This window comes from Hyla sarda, chromosome 11, assembly GCF_029499605.1.
Source record: "Hyla sarda isolate aHylSar1 chromosome 11, aHylSar1.hap1, whole genome shotgun sequence".
Taxonomy (NCBI): domain Eukaryota; kingdom Metazoa; phylum Chordata; class Amphibia; order Anura; family Hylidae; genus Hyla; species Hyla sarda.
Window position 1 is genome coordinate 63,560,200 of NC_079199.1, and position 16,047 is coordinate 63,576,246.

The 16,047-nt window shown below is 43.1% G+C and overlaps 1 protein-coding gene across 1 annotated transcript in view; it reads right to left on the reverse strand.

Annotated features, from left to right (window-relative positions):
- Positions 1–14,287, reverse strand: part of GPR176 (G protein-coupled receptor 176) — a 316,627-nt gene extending 302,340 nt beyond the window's left edge. Inside the window, exons 1-2 of the mRNA XM_056545150.1 lie at positions 14,134–14,287; positions 13,576–14,025 (exon numbers count right to left, since the gene is read on the reverse strand). Of these exons, the coding sequence (XP_056401125.1) occupies positions 13,576–13,771 (196 nt within the window). The 5' untranslated portion in view covers positions 13,772–14,025; positions 14,134–14,287. The remainder of the gene's footprint in view (positions 1–13,575; positions 14,026–14,133) is intronic.
- Positions 14,288–16,047: the final 1,760 nt, after the last annotated feature.

A 16,047-nucleotide genomic window follows, 5' to 3' on the forward strand; every position in this document is an offset into this window, starting at 1 on the left:
AGATTACAAGATGATACGTCCAAAAATTGGATAGAAAAATCAAAACCACAAGGATGTTTTAAATGTGGACAGTGCAATTTATGTTCTCACATGATACAAACGAAAAGCATACATTTAGGGTCACAGAATATTGATATCCATGATTTTGTGACATGTAAATCTACCTATATCGTTTATGCATTAGTTTGTACATGCGGTTTTTACTATATTGGGAAGACCATAAGACCCTTGCATAAAAGAATTAGGGAACACTTTCGTTCACTCACTACTGGAAAAGGCTGCCCAAAAGTAATAGAACATATGAAATATAAACACAATAACAAAATTGAAGATTTAAAATTCCTAGGATTAAAAACAGTTGCACCCTTAAAATTTGGTGGAGATAGACACAAATTATTGTTATAAAAAGAATCTGAAATGATTATACTTACAGACGCCATAGGACCACTAGGATTAAACCTACGGGAGGATTTTAATGTATTTCCATAGTGCAGGTGGATGTTGTTAGCATAGGATCTATGTTCACACCTAGCGTTTTAAATACTATGCATTACCTCCGTTAGTGTTACACAGTTTTAGGCACTGTTATAGCTAATTAGTAAATACTAATGCTAGTCTCTCTATACCACCCACCATATTTGTGCTTTTAACCCTGTAATGTCTATTTTTCTATTTTTGTATTACCTGGTGTATGTATTTAAGGGGGAAGGGTTAATTGATGTCAGAGGTCACGTGTAAGCGCTCTGTGTAGCGCGAAACCGGTCGACTTACCTGTCGTTGTTGTTGCGTGGACCAGCGATCCCGAATAAAACTTCTTGCTGTTTCCGTGAGTGCCGTCTGCGATCTCTTCTTTCAAACTTGACAGAGGAATGGCTGTGGATATAGTGTTTCTGGATTTTGCCAAAGCGTTTGATACTGTCCCTCACGGACATCTGACAGGTAAGTTAAGGTCCTTGGGCTTGGAAACTTTAGTTTGTAACTGGATTGAACACTGGCTCATGGATCGTACCCAGAGAGTGGTGGTCAATGATTCGTACTCTGATTGGTCCCCGGTTATTAGTGGTGTACCCCAAGGTTCAGTACTGGGCCCGCTGCTGTTTAATTTATTTATCAGTGATATAGAGGATGGTATTAACAGCTATGTTTCTATCTTTGCAGATGACACCAAGCTTTGTAGCATGGTACAGTCTATAGAGGATGTGCATAAGTTACAAGATGACTTGGATAGACTAAGTGTCTGGGCATCCACTTGGCAAATGAGGTTCAATGTGGATAAATGTAAAGTTATGCATCTGGGTACTAATAACCTGCATGCGTCGTATGTTTTAGGGGGGATTAAACTGGCAGAGTCACTGGTAGAGAAGGATCTGGGTGTACTTGTAGATCACAGACTACAGAATAGCATGCAATGTCTTTATAAAGCATTGGTACGGCCTCACCTGGAATATGCTGTTCAGTTTTGGTCGCCTGTTCATAAAAGGGACACTGCGGAGTTGGAAAGGGTGCGGAGACGAGCGACTAAACTAATATGGGGCATGGAACATCTTAGCTATCAGGAGCGATTAAAGGAGTAACAATTGTTTAGTCTTGAGAAGAGACGTTTACCCCCTTAAGGACTCATTTTGGCCTTAAGGACTCATTTTTTCCTCCTCGCCTTCTAAAAATCATAACTCTTTTATATTTTCATCCACAGACTAGTATGAGGGCTTGTTTTTTGCGCGACCAGTTGTCCTTTGTAATGACATCACTCATTATATCATAAAATGTATGGCGCAACCAAAAAACACTATTTTTGTGGGGAAATTAAAACGAAAAACGCAATTTTGCTACTTTTGAAAGGTTTCGTTTTCACGCCGTACAATTTATGGTAAAAATGACATGTGTTCTTTATTCTGAGGGTCAATACGATTAAAATGATACCCATGATTATTGTTGCGCTTAAAAAAAATCACAAACTTTTTAACCAAATTAGTACGTTTATAATACCTTTATTTTGATGACCTCTAACTTTTTTATTTTTTCGTATAAGCGGCGGTATGGGGGCTCATTTTTTGCGCCATGATCTTTACTTTTTTTTGATACCACATTTGCATATGAAAAACTTTGAATACATTTTTTATAATTTTTTTTAATAAAATGTATTGCAAAAGTAGGAATTTTGGACTTTTTTTTTTTTTTTTTGTTCACGCCGTTCACCGTACGGGATCATTAACATTTTATTTTAATAGTTCTGACATTTACGCACGCGGCGATACCAAATATGTCTATAAAAAAAAATGTTTACGCTTTTTGGGGGTAAAATAGGAAAAAACGGACTTTTTACTTTTTTATTGGGGGAGGGGATTTTTCACTTTTTTTTTACTTTTACATTTTTCTACATTTTTTTTTACACTTGAATAGTCCCCATAGGGGACTATTCATAGCAATACCATGATTGCTAATACTGATCTGTTCTATGTATAGGACATAGAACAGATCAGTATTATCGGTCATCTTCTGCTCTGGTCTGCTCGATCACAGACCAGAGCAGGAGACGTCGGGAGCCGCACGGAGGAAGGAGAGGGGACCTCCGTGCGGCGTTATGAATGATCGGATCCCCGCAGCAGCGCTGCGGGCGATCCGATCATTCATTCAAATCGTGAACTGCCGCAGATGCCGGGATCTGTATTGATCCCGGCACCTGAGGGGTTAATGGCGGACGCCCGCGAGATCGCGGGCGTCGTCCATTGCCGGCGGGTCCCTGGCTGCGATCAGCAGCCGGGATCAGCCGCGCATGACACGGGCATCGCTCCGATGCCCGCGGTTATGCATAGGACGTAAATGTACGTCCTGGTGCGTTAAGTACTTAAGGGGTTAAGGGGGGATATGATAAACGTATATAAGTATATAAATGGCCCATACAAAAAATATGGAGAAAAACTGTTCCAGGTTAAACCCCCCCAAAAGACGAGGGGGCACTCCCTCCGTCTGGAGAAGAAAAGGTTTAGTCTAAAGGGGCGACACGCCTTCTTTACCGTGAGGACTGTGAATTTATGGAACGGTCTACCTCAGGAACTGGTCCCAGCAGGAACAATTAACAGCTTTAAAACAGGGTTAGATACATTCCTGGAACAAAATAACATTAATGCTTATGCAGAATTATAAAACTACATCCCTTTCCCTTATCCCCTTACACCCTTCCCTTCAATTCCCTGGTTGGACTTGATGGACGTATGTCTTTTTTCAACCATACTAACTATGTAACTATGTAACTATATATGTAACAGCTGGAGGCACACAGGTTAGGAAACACTGAGTAAGAAACAGACAATGTTTCCCAACCAGTGTGTCTCCAGTTGTTGCAAAACTACAACTCCCAGCATGCCCAGACAGCTGAAGGGCATGCTGGGAGTTGTAGTTCGGCAACATCTGAAGGGCCAGGTGTTGCTGAACTAAAACTCCCAGCATGCCGGGACAGTCAGTGCATGCTGGGAGTTGTAGTTTTGCAACAGCTGGAAGAGCACAGATTGGAGACCATTATACAATGGTCTCCAAACTGGGGCCCTCCAGATGTTGCAAAACTACAACTCCCAGCATGCATGGTCTGTTAGTGCATGCTGGGAGTTATAGTTTTGCAACAGCTGGAGGCACACAGGTTAGGAAACACTGAGTAAGAAACAGACAATGTTTCCCAACCAGTTTGTCTCCAGTTGTTGCAAAACTACAACTCCCAGCATGCCCAGACAGCTGAAGGGCATGCTGGGAGTTGTAGTTCGGCAACATTTGAAGGGCCAGATGTTGCTGAACTAAAACTCCCAGCATGCCTGGGCAGTCAGTGCATGCTGGGAGTTGTAGTTTTGCAACAGCTGGAAGAGCACAGATTGGAGACCATTATACAATGGTCTCCAAACTGGGGCCCTCCAGATGTTGCAAAACTACAACTCCCAGCATGCCCAGACAGCCAAAGGCTGTCTAGGCATGCTGGGAGTTGTAGTTTTCAGATTCTTAGAAGCAGCAGTGAAGATCTTCACTGCTGCCTCTGAGGACCATGTACTTACCTGCCGGTCCCGTCGCTGCTCGTCCACGTGGCCGATCCCGCGCTGCTCCTAGGTCCCGCCACTGGTTCGGGTAAGGCCGCCGGTCCCCGTGTGTTCCCCCACCTATGCTGCGAGCCCCCACAGCCATCGTCCCCCGTTCTGCCCGACTTCCAGGGGCGGGCAGTGCGATGGGATCTGAACTTTCACCCCAGGTCACTGTGATTGGTCCACAGGGACCAATCACAGTGATCGCTGACCAGGACCATCAATGGAGGGTCCTGGGGGGTGAAGCAGAAGTTTTCCCCTGCTGGAAACAGCGGGACTTCTGCTGGTTAACCCGTGCGATGCTGCGCATCGCCGGGTTAACTGAATGTCATTTATAAACGTCGGGATGCGCGAACGCACTGCACAACCCGGCGTTTATATATGACATTCTGCGGGAAGGGGTTAAATAAGAACATGTGCAAACAGTATTGGGAGCACTTCTGATGTCTATGTTAAAATGAACAGTAATTCCCGTATGAATATCAAATGTTGATTATATGTAAAGAGTTCATTTTGTTTTGTACAGCTACTCTGTCAGTGACAATGCAAGAATTACAAAAAGCACTCCCTTGACAGAGCTCATATACTGGATACACAATGTACTTAGGAGACTAATTATTAAGTCATGTTGTAGTGGTTTTCTTTGTATTTCTCTATTCAGGATTTCATTTTGGAGAACACATGCCCCCATATAAATCAAGAGTAAACGAAAACTTACTATAACCACATAACAAGATAAGGGATACACAATATATTCTAATGTGTTAGGATAATTTAAATTAGCAGCTCCATATTAAGCATTCAGGGATGTCCCGTACAATTGTAAATTCTAACCCCTGCTAAGTGCCATTCGGTGATACACGAACAAGGCTGACTGGAAGTACTCTGTATTTACAACTTGGGTATCAGAAGGTGTGTGGCCATTTCAGGCAATCCTACACGGCCATGGTGCAAAGCGTAAAGCACCGAATGGTACAATAGGTAGTTCCTGGCTACTGAGTCTCTGAATTCAATGGAAAAATTGAAAACTGCTACATTACAAAGTAAATTACAGAAATTTGAGCGGGACTACTTACATAACCGGGTGTATACATGGGCCAAAGAACGCCGACAACAACGGTCTACAAGACAACAGCAGAGAAATTATAGCAATGCCTCCTCTACGGAGAACTCAGATGCGGATAATAGGAAACCGCAACGTATGTGTCAGGATCCGGGTACTGAGAGGATACTGGTGGTGGATCCTCTGTGTCAGTGGGGTGATGACGTGGGCCTTACCAGGGGAACGGAGTCTAAGGGGTTACTGGTATTCACCAGAGTCCGCCGCAAAGCGGGATGGACTTGCTGCGGCAGATAACCCCCAGGTCGTTCCACCCGATTGCGACTCAACCCCGACTGACTGCTGAGATAGCCGCGGTACAAGGGATTAGGCAAGAGCAAGGTCGGACGTAACAGAAGGTCAGGGCAGGCAGCAAGGATCGGAGTCAGGGGCAACGGCAGGAGGTCTGGAACACTGGATTGGGACATACAAGGAACGCTTTCACTGGCACAATGGCAACAAGATCCGGCAATACAGGGAAGGGGAATTGAGGTAATATAGACCAGTGCACAGGTGAAATCACTAATTTGGGCCAAGCGCCAATCAGCAGCGCACTGGCCCTTTAAATCGCAGAGAGTCGGCACGCGCGCGCCCCAGGGAGTGGGGCCGCGCGCGCCGGGACTGGACAGACGGAGGACGGGTCTGGTAAGCAGGCTGGGATCCGAACCGCGAGCGGGCGCGTCCCGCATCACGGATCGCATCCCTGCTAGAGACACCATCGCAGCGCTCCCAGTCAGCGGGTCTGACCGGGGCGCTGCGAGCAGGTAAACGCTGCGAGCGCTCCGGGGAGGAGCGGGGACCCGGAGTGCTCGGCGTAACAGTATGAACACCTGCTCAGGACAAGAACCACCCCATTTTTTAGGTCGGGGAAAGACTGCCAAAAAGAAAGATCAAACATCGACGGATATAGGAGAGACAACAGCGAGGACATCTACCCAATTGGAAAAAGAAAAGGAAGAAGACGACGAGTCAACAAATGAAAAAAAAAAGAAACTAAAAGAAGTGAATGACTTAGTTATTAATATCTCAGATAAGACTCTATCTCAAGACGAACTTTAATTGCTAAACAGGGGATTAAATTATGTTCCCTTATGTGAAAAGTCTAAATTTGACTTTAAAATAGAATTCTACAAATTTTGTAGAAATATTCGGATGCAAATGTTTCTATTTGACATAAATCGTACAATGGAGAAAAAAAGCTGTTTGGAGGAGATTCCATCATCTCTCAGAAAAAACTCCACCTATGATCCTCCTATCATTAATGAGAACCTTGAAGTGTTTAAAAACACAGTAATTAAAGAAGTAGAAAATCGATGGCAGAACATCCCATATATAAGACCTAATCTGAACAAGGCTGAATACCTAGCGCTGCAGTCTCTGAAAAATGAGCCATTGTAGTCATGAATAAGTCTTATCATGTGACAGAAATATATAATCAATTGTCGGATGACAAAGTGTACATGAAATTAGAGAAAGATCCTACTTGTGAATTCAAAAAGACAATTGACGCCTACATTATGCAAAATATGGAGGATGGTATTATTTCAGAAAAATTGGCCAAATCTCTCATAGTGTTCCTGTACTGTACACACTACCAAAGGTCCACAAGGATCACGACAGGCCACCAGGGCGCTCGATCGTTTCTGGATTGGGCTCCCTGTTGCAGCCTCTCACGATCCTTTTGGATAGTTATTTACAGAAAGAAGTAAAAAAAATTACCTAGATGTTTAATTGATACAACAGATTTTTTGTTGCGTTTGGATAAAATTGATTTTCAGGATGTCACCTATCTGTGTACTTTAGATGTACAAAGCTTGTACACTAATATCCCTCAAGAAGAAGGCTTTGAATGTATTAGGGAAATTCTAGCGAATAACCCTATTCTGAGCAATAGAATGTTAGCCTTTTTCATGACATTGGAGATGGTTCTTACGAAAAAAAAATTTCAGATGTGATATGGAGTTTTTTCTCCAAAACATGGAGTTTCAATGGGGTCCTCAGTGGCCCCATCTTTAGCCAATGTATTCATGTCTAAGTTTGAGGATTTGTAAGTTTTTTCCACAGGTTTGCTGAACACGTCATCGACGTGGCTTCGCTATGTCGATGACGTGTTCATGTTTTAGTATGATACAGAAGAATCATTGCTAGGTTTTGTAAATCAATTAAATCAGGCACATGAAAGCACTAAATTCACACTCACTTACAATAGTTCTAAAATAAATTTTTTAGACGTAGAAATCATAAAGACAGAGGCAGTTTTTTTTTACCACTTTATATACAAAGCCAACAGACCGTAAAAATATGCTACAGAAAAACAGCCATCATGCATCCAATATTTTTAATAGTCTACCCCGTAGTCAATTTATTAGAGCCCGTCGTATAACAAGTACTGATGTAGAATATGACAAAATCAGTGAGAATATAGCAAAGAAGTTTATACAGAAAGGGTATAATAAAGCCAAAATACAAAAAGAGCAAGAAAGGGTAAAATTGCTTACCAGAGAACAACTTAGGAAAGATCGGCGAAAAAAGAAAAGGATAAGAACCAGATTCTATATATAGAGAGATACAGTATATTAACAAAAAGAAGGCGGCGCTCTAATCCCAAAATATATGAAATGAGGTGTGTGTTACTCACCCGGTGTGAGTGGGGGTCACACTGAATGTGTACTCCCCACAAACACCCTGGGTCCTCTTCAAACGTAAAATTTATCTCCCAGTCTCTGACACAAGGACATCCCTTTCAGGAGTGCGCAGGGTATTCCGGAAGACCCATAGGGAATCCGTAGCGAAAATAAAAACAAATATAGAAAAAGACCAGCGCTCAGAGTAGGAGAAATGGCAGAATAATTTCAGGTTGTCATAAGAAGCAGAGAAGTGGTTCACTTACTTCACATGGGGGGAGTGTAAGACCAGGTCTCACATACTATCCCCCCTCCAGGAAAGCATATAGGTAATAACCAGGAGAAGTCCTCACATATCAAAGGGTTTTAATTGCAACGCGTTTCGGAGGTCATATATATAGCCTTCTTCTTCAGGCATACATTACATATACAATGACAAACTTATATACTCACACATACTGTCCATATGGATGATGGCGTCCAATCCTACCACATGTGCCGGTAATTCCTCTTCCGGGGAGTATCCCCCGGGCCACGCAATCCCAGCCGGACCACATGACACTATGCCAAATGGTATCGGTATTGGGAACACGTCACCCCAGGTCATCTCCTCCGGAAGCCAACACTGTCATTGTGAACTTCCGACCACGGGACCATCCAGGTCACATGATCGGACAACAGTATGCTCATTTGTGGGACGCACGGGTGCCGCAAATGCGCATACTGTTGTCCGATCATGTGACCTGGATGGTCACGTGGTCGGAAGTTCACAATGACAGTGTTGGCTTCCGGAGGAGATGACCTGGGGTGACGTGTTCCCAATACCGATACCATTTGGCATAGTGTCATGTGGTCCGGCTGGGATTGCGTGGCCCGGGGGATACTCCCCGGAAGAGGAATTACCGGCACATGTGGTAGGATTGGACGCCATCATCTATATGGACAGTATGTGTGAGTATATAAGTTTGTCATTGTATATGTAATGTATGCCTGAAGAAGGAGGCTATATATATGACCTCCGAAACGCGTTGCAATTAAAACCCTTTGATATGTGAGGACTTCTCCTGGTTATTACCTATATGCTTTCCTGGAGGGGGGATAGTATGTGAGACCTGGTCTTACACTCCCCCCATGTGAAGTAAGTGAATCACTTCTCTGCTTCTTATGACAACCTGAAATTATTCTGCCATTTCTCCTACTCTGAGCGCTGGTCTTTTTCTATATTTGTTTTTACATTCTATATATAGGTACATAAGACAAAAGGAGTAAAATTGTGAAACAAACGATTTTGGGCTTGGAAACTTTAGTTTGTTACTGGATTGAACACTGGCTCATGGATCGTACCCAGAGAGTGGTGGTCAATGATTCGTACTCTGATTGGTCCCCGGTAATTAGTGGTGTACCCCAAGGTTCAGTACTGGGCCCGCTGTTGTTTAATTTATTTATCAATGATATAGAGGATGGTATTAACAGCTCTGTTTCTATCTTTGCAGATGACACCAAGCTTTGTAGCACGGTACAGTCTATAGAGGATGTGCATAAGTTACAAGATGACTTGGATAGACTAAGTGACTGGACATCCACTTGGCAAATGAGGTTCAATGTGGATAAATGTAAAGTTATGCATCTGGGACATGCATGCATCGTATGTCTTAGGGGGGATTAAACTGGCAGAGTCACTGGTAGAGAAGGATCTGGGTGTACTTGTAGATCACAGACTACAGAATAGCATGCAATGTCAGGCTGCTGCTTCCAAAGCCGGCAGGATATTGCCATGTATAAAAAGAGGCATGAACTCAAGGGACAGGGACATAATACTCCCCCTTTATAAAGCATTGGTACGGCCTCACTTGGAATATGCTGTTCAGTTTTGGTCGCCTGTTCATAAAAGGGACACTGCGGAGTTGGAAAGGGTGCAGAGACGCGCGACTAAACTAATATGGGGCATGGAACATCTTAGCTATGAGGAGCGATTAAAGGAGTTACAATTGTTTAGTCTTGAGAAGAGACGTTTAAGGGGGGATATGATAAACGTATATAAGTATATTAATGGCCCATACAAAAAATATGGAGAGAAACTGTTCCAGGTTAAACCCCCCAAAAGGACGAGGGGGCACTCCCTCCGTCTGGAGAAGAAAAAGTTTAGTCTCAAGGGGCGACACGCCTTCTTTACCGTGAAGACTGTGAATTTATGGAACGGTCTACCTCAGGAACTGGTCACAGCAGGAACAATTAACAGCTTTATAGCAAGATTAGATACATTCCTGGAACAAAATAACATTAATGTTTATGAAGAAATATAAAATCCCATCCCTTCCCCAATATCGCGCCACACCCCTACCCCTTAATTCCCTGGTTGAACTTGATGGACATATGTCTTTTTTTGACCGTACTAACTATGTAACTATGTAACCAGCAATGTTCTTACTCTCCAAAAATGCATCCAGTCCCCATTTGTGGAAATTCACGTTCGCAGTTCGCGAACCGAAAATGTTATGTTCGTGACATCACTAGTAGTTTAATCTGATCATTCAGACAGTGACTGACCTGAATATAATCTTGTAGGATTCAGCGATGGTTAGAAAAATAAGCCTGTATCCAGTATCACAATCATTTGTTGGTGAGTGTGATTGTGCTATAATCTAAAATTTGGTGAAAAGATGGTAAATTAGGGCAATTATAGATGTAACTCCCCTCGAACTCCCCTTGAACCCACACACACACATCTCAAACACAAATTTGTGTTCCCCCTCCTGTGACTCTCCAGTTGTTGTAGAACTATAGCTCCCATCATGACCTCCTGCCTGTGCATGATCGGAGTTGTAGTTTGCAACAGCTCGAGAGTCACAGTGGCATCCTTAATTCTGAGGGGCACAGTGGCATAATTAATTCTGGGGGCACAGTGGCATCCTTAATTCTGGGGGCCTAGTGACATAATTAATTCTGGGGGCACAGTGGCATCATTAATTCTGGGACACAGTGGTATAATTAATTCTGGGGGCACAGTGTCATAAATAACTCTGGGGAACAGTGGCATCATTAATTTTGGGGTTACAGTTGAATAAATAACTCTGGGGCAAAGTGTTATCATTAATTCTGGGGGCACATTTGCATAAATAACTCTGGGGCACAGAGGTACAATTAGTCGGTACAGGGCACAGTGTTTGTCGAAAATGTATTTGGCGTCATAGCATGTGGCAGTAATATTGCAGGGAAATAGCATGTCGCAGTAATATTGCAGGAGAATAGTGTGCGGCTTTAATATGTCAGGGGCATAAAATGTGTCAGTAAAATAGGGGTCCAGTGTGTGGCAGTATTACATTCAGGGGGTACAGTGTGTGGCAGAATTATTTTCAGGGGTACAGTGTGTGGCAGTAATATACCAGGGGTACAGTGTTTGGCAGTAAAATATCAGGAGCACAGTGTGTGGCAGTTTTATATTCAGGGGCACAGTGTGAGGTAGTATTATAATCAGAGGTACAGTGTGTGGCAGTAATATACAAGGGGCCCAGTGTGTGGCAGTGATATACCAGGGGCTCAGTGTGTCGCATTATTATATTCAGGGGTACAATGTGTGGTAGTATTATACTCAGGGGTACAGTGTGCGGCCATATTATATTCAGAGGTGCAGTGTGTGGCAGTTCTATATTCAGAGGCACAGTGTGTGGTAGTATTATATTCAGGGACACATTATGTGGTAGTTTTATATTCAGGGTCACAGTGTGTGGTAATATTATATTCAGGGGTACAGCATATGGCATTAATATACCAGGGGCCAAGTGTGGCAGTATTATATTCAGGCGGTACAGTGTGTGGCAGAATTATTTTCAGGGGCACAGTGTGTGGTAGTATTATATTCAGGTGCACAGTGTGTGGCAGTTTTATATTCAGGGGCACAGTGTATGGTAGTATTATATTCAGGGGTACAGTGTGTGGCAGTAACATACCAGCGCCCCAGTGTGTGGTAGTAATATATACCAGGGGCTCAATGTGTGACATTATTATATTCAGGGGTACAGTGTGTGGCAGTATTATATTCAGGGGTACAATTTGTGGTAGTTTTATATTCAGGGGCACAGTGTGTGGAAGTATTATATTCAGGGGTACAGCGTGTCGCAGCAAAAAACCAGGGCCCCAGTATGTGGTAGTAATATACCAGAGGCTCAGTGTGGGGCATTATTATATTCAGGGGTACAGTGTGTGGTAGTATTATATTCAGGGGTACAGTGTGTGGCAGTACTATATTCAGAGGTACAGTGTGTGGCAATTTTATATTCAAGGGAACAGTGTGTGGTAGTATTATATTCAGGGGCACAGTGTGTGGTGGTTTTATATTCAGGGGCACAGTGTGTGGTAGTATTATATTTAGGGGTACAGCATGTGGCAGTAATATACCAGCAGCCCTGTGTGTGGCATTAATATCAGGGGCTTCGTGTGTTGCATTATTATATTCAGGGGTACAGTGTGTGGTATAATTATATTCAGAGGGTACAGTGTGCGGCAGTATTATATTTAGGGTACAGTGTGTGGCAGTATTCAGGTCACACATCTTCCACACTTCCTCGCTCGTTTGCTCTTTCCTTCATGGCATTTAGGCCGCTAGGTGTGAACCAGGCCTAAGCTTTCAGCTCAGACCTTCACCGGATGGCATACCTGGATAAGTAGACCCTCATTAAAAATAGTTGAGTACCCCGGCTCTAGAGGAAGTTGTGTAGTTTTTTACATAGTGCTCTCTGCTACCGTCACTGTCCATGTCAGGAATTGACAAAAGCAAGAGATGTTTGCTATTGGAATTTCCTACTACACTGGAATGAACAGAAATGGCAGCAAAAAATACTGTGGTCAGACTGGAAAGAACTTCCTCTGAAGCGTATAGAAGCTGATAAATACTAGAAGGCTTAAGTTTTAAATAAAAGTAATTTACAAATCTGCATACTTTTCTAACATCAGTTGATTTAAAAATATTTGTTTTTCCTCTCGAGTACCCCTTTAACCTATTGGGGATCAAGGCCGTACCTGTACGCGCTCATCCCGCTCCCCTTCTATGAGGCGGGGTCACGACCTGACCCCGCGTCATAGCGCTTTGGTCCTAGGGCCCATCTCTAATGCCGGACATCACAGATCATGGTAATGCCCACATTAACCTATTAGACGGCGTCTAAAATAAAGAAAATACAGTCCCGGCAGCTTAGCTGAGCTGATCGGGACGAATGCCATAAAACCGCCCAGTATATGGAAATATAAAAAAGTTAAAGGAGTCAGAAGAGGACAATTTTAAACATTCTAATTTTCGTACAAAAAGTTATCATTTTTTAAAACAAGTAAAACAAAATCAAACCTATATAAGTTGGGTATCATTGTAATCATATAGACCTACAGAATAAATATAAATAAAGTGCGTAGAATCGGAAGCCCCCAAAAGTTACAAAATGGGGTGTTTTTTTTTCAATTTTGCCTCACAAATATTTTTTTTCTGGTTTCACTGTAGATTTTGTGGTGAGATGATTGACAGTATTACAAAGTAAAATTGGTGTCGCAAAAAAAAAGCCCCATATGGGTCTGTAAGTGCAAAAATGAAAAATGGCACGGTCCTCAAGGGGTTAATGCTTTGATTGTATTGAAAATAATTCATTAATAATGCAAATACATAGAGTACTGTAACAGCACAGTCGAATAGGCAGAATTATTTTTTTTAACTTTCAATGTTGTTTATAGCTGTAAATATACAAAACTGTCTATTAACAATACGACATAGATTAGCAATTTGATGCATTTTTAAAGCAAAACTTACCCAACAGAGACCCAATGAAAATGATAACTTGTATGCTTGTGGTAAAATGTCTGTAGCTGAGCCCATCACTGTTGCTGTGGTTGCTCCACAAGACTTGTGAAGGAGATGCATTCCTAATTTCAAAAGCTGCAGCCTGAAATAAGCCAATTTCACTCTTGTTTCTGACGATCAAGCTGCCATTATAACCCATGGCCATTCTTCTGTTACCTACAGAATCTGCTACGCTGACTCGGCTCCGGCTCTTGTTCCATGAATCAAGGAGTGGAAGCCCACAGCTCTGTAGGTTTCCTGGTTCTGTGTGCCCATCTCGGAATAATTACCTGACATGTCCACATAAAATGCATCTTCGTTTTAGCTTGTCTGGCTCTTTGCATGGCAAGCAGAACACAAGCCTCTTTCTCTGCTTTTCACCCACAGCAAACATCTCCAGTACAAGACCATGTCAGACGCCTGTAAAAAAGGAGGGGGTGAAAAAGAGCTGACCCTGAATCTCATTGCTTTTCCAGTCCCTCTGAATGAATCCCTAGCACAAGCGCTCCACCTCTCTCTTCTTCTTACCGTATGTGATACTGATTGGAAAAGAGAAAAAGCAGAATCAGTGACAAAGACTGATCCTAGGGAACAAAGGCAGAGAATCCTTGAGATTAAATGTTTTTTTCCACCTAGACATGCAAGGCAGTGATCACATGAGCAGACACACACGGTATGCAGATGGCCTACATCTAGTTCTAGTTCATGAGAATATATGCTTCCATTCCAGATTTTTGCTTTGCCTTCTATCATGAGGAGACTTCAATCACAAAATGCCTTGGGAGTCACGAGAAATCCAATGTGTTAGACAATTACCAGAAGCAAGCAACTTCATGTAATAAGTCAGATCCTGACCTTGTATTCTTATATAAAGCTTAAAAATTTTACCTGTTAGCTTTAGTGCTGATAAAACATGATGAAGAATAGATTTTTACCATTGCCCATAGGTTTTTCAAGTGACAGGCATATATTTTTATTTGTCTTCGCAACTGGATTGTAACAATAGGCCAACAATAGGAGACAATTTCTTTCCTACCACCCTTTATCCCTCCCTTGCACGGCAATATAACAAATAACTAGAGATGAGCGAATCAAAGTTGACGAACCCTAATTCGTGACGAATTTCATGAAAAATTCGATTCACAACGAATGCGAATATCGCCGCGATTCAATCGCGCAAATCGCTTCATTAAACTCCATTTTACAGTGTTCCAGGCTATTGAAGACCTAAGATGGCGGATCCACATGTGAGAACATGGGGCAGGGGATTATGGGAGGGCGGAAAACAGAGGCGGGAATGAAGGTAGGCGGGCTTACCCTGAATCACATGTGAGATGCAGCCTATCAGTGTTCACTTACCCCTGTGATGTCACAGCCCCTATATAATCGGCGGCCATCTTGCCTCTCTTCATTTCATCTATGCACTCAGATAGAGAGAACGGGACTGCGTGTGTGTGAATAGCTCATACCACAGCGTTACACTGCAACTGCTAGTCACATCAGCATTAGGGAAAGACAGGAGTGCAGAGTGCTGTGCTGTTAACACTGAGAAGGATCGTTGATAGCTAAACCTCCAATTCACGTTATTGAGCATTGGAGCAGAGAGGGGAAGATAGCTGTCAGCTGCTTCATACAGATCTCCAAGCTGCCTGAACTTTCTGAAGCATCTTATCTCCTAATTTTTCAGCCCAATTGAGTTTTTTTTTTTGCTCCACAAATCTTCTGCTGCTCAGAATTGTGTGACTGAGTGCAATTTAGGGTTTAATCCCTGGATTTTTTTTTTTGTGGTGCTGCACTGTTGGGTCCTGCTGCTGTTCAGAAATGCGTGATTGTTAATCTGTCAAGGGGCTAAATACTGTGCAAGTCCAAACAATAGTATTCACCGGCTGTTTTTTTTTTTTAAATAGTTTTTTCTGCGTACAGTTACGCATATTACTGCCCTCATCAGTGCATACCGCATAGGTACATCCAAGTATTGTACCATTTAGTACCTGTGAAGCTGTCAAGGTGCTCCATACCGTCAAAGTCCAAACAATAGTATCCACCGGCTGGTGTTTTACAAAAATACAGATTTTTTTCTGCTAATAGTTAGGCATATAACTGCCCTCATCAGTGCATACCGCATAGGTACATCCAAGTATTGTACCATTTAGTACCTGTTAATCTCTTCACGACATAGGGCGTATGGATATGCCCTGCATTCCGAGTCCTTAAGGACCGAGGGCGTATCCATATGCCCGTGGGAATTCCGGTCCCCACCGCTAGCCGGTTGGGGACCGGAGCCGGATGCCTGCTGGCATCCCGGCATATCGCCCAGGGGGGTCATTATGCCCCCCCATGACAATTCAGTCCAGTGATCTGCGGCGATTCCGGGTCAATCTGGTCTCCAGTGACCCGGGTCTCCCGGTCTCTGACGGCCCCGAACAGCCACAGCCTGCAGGG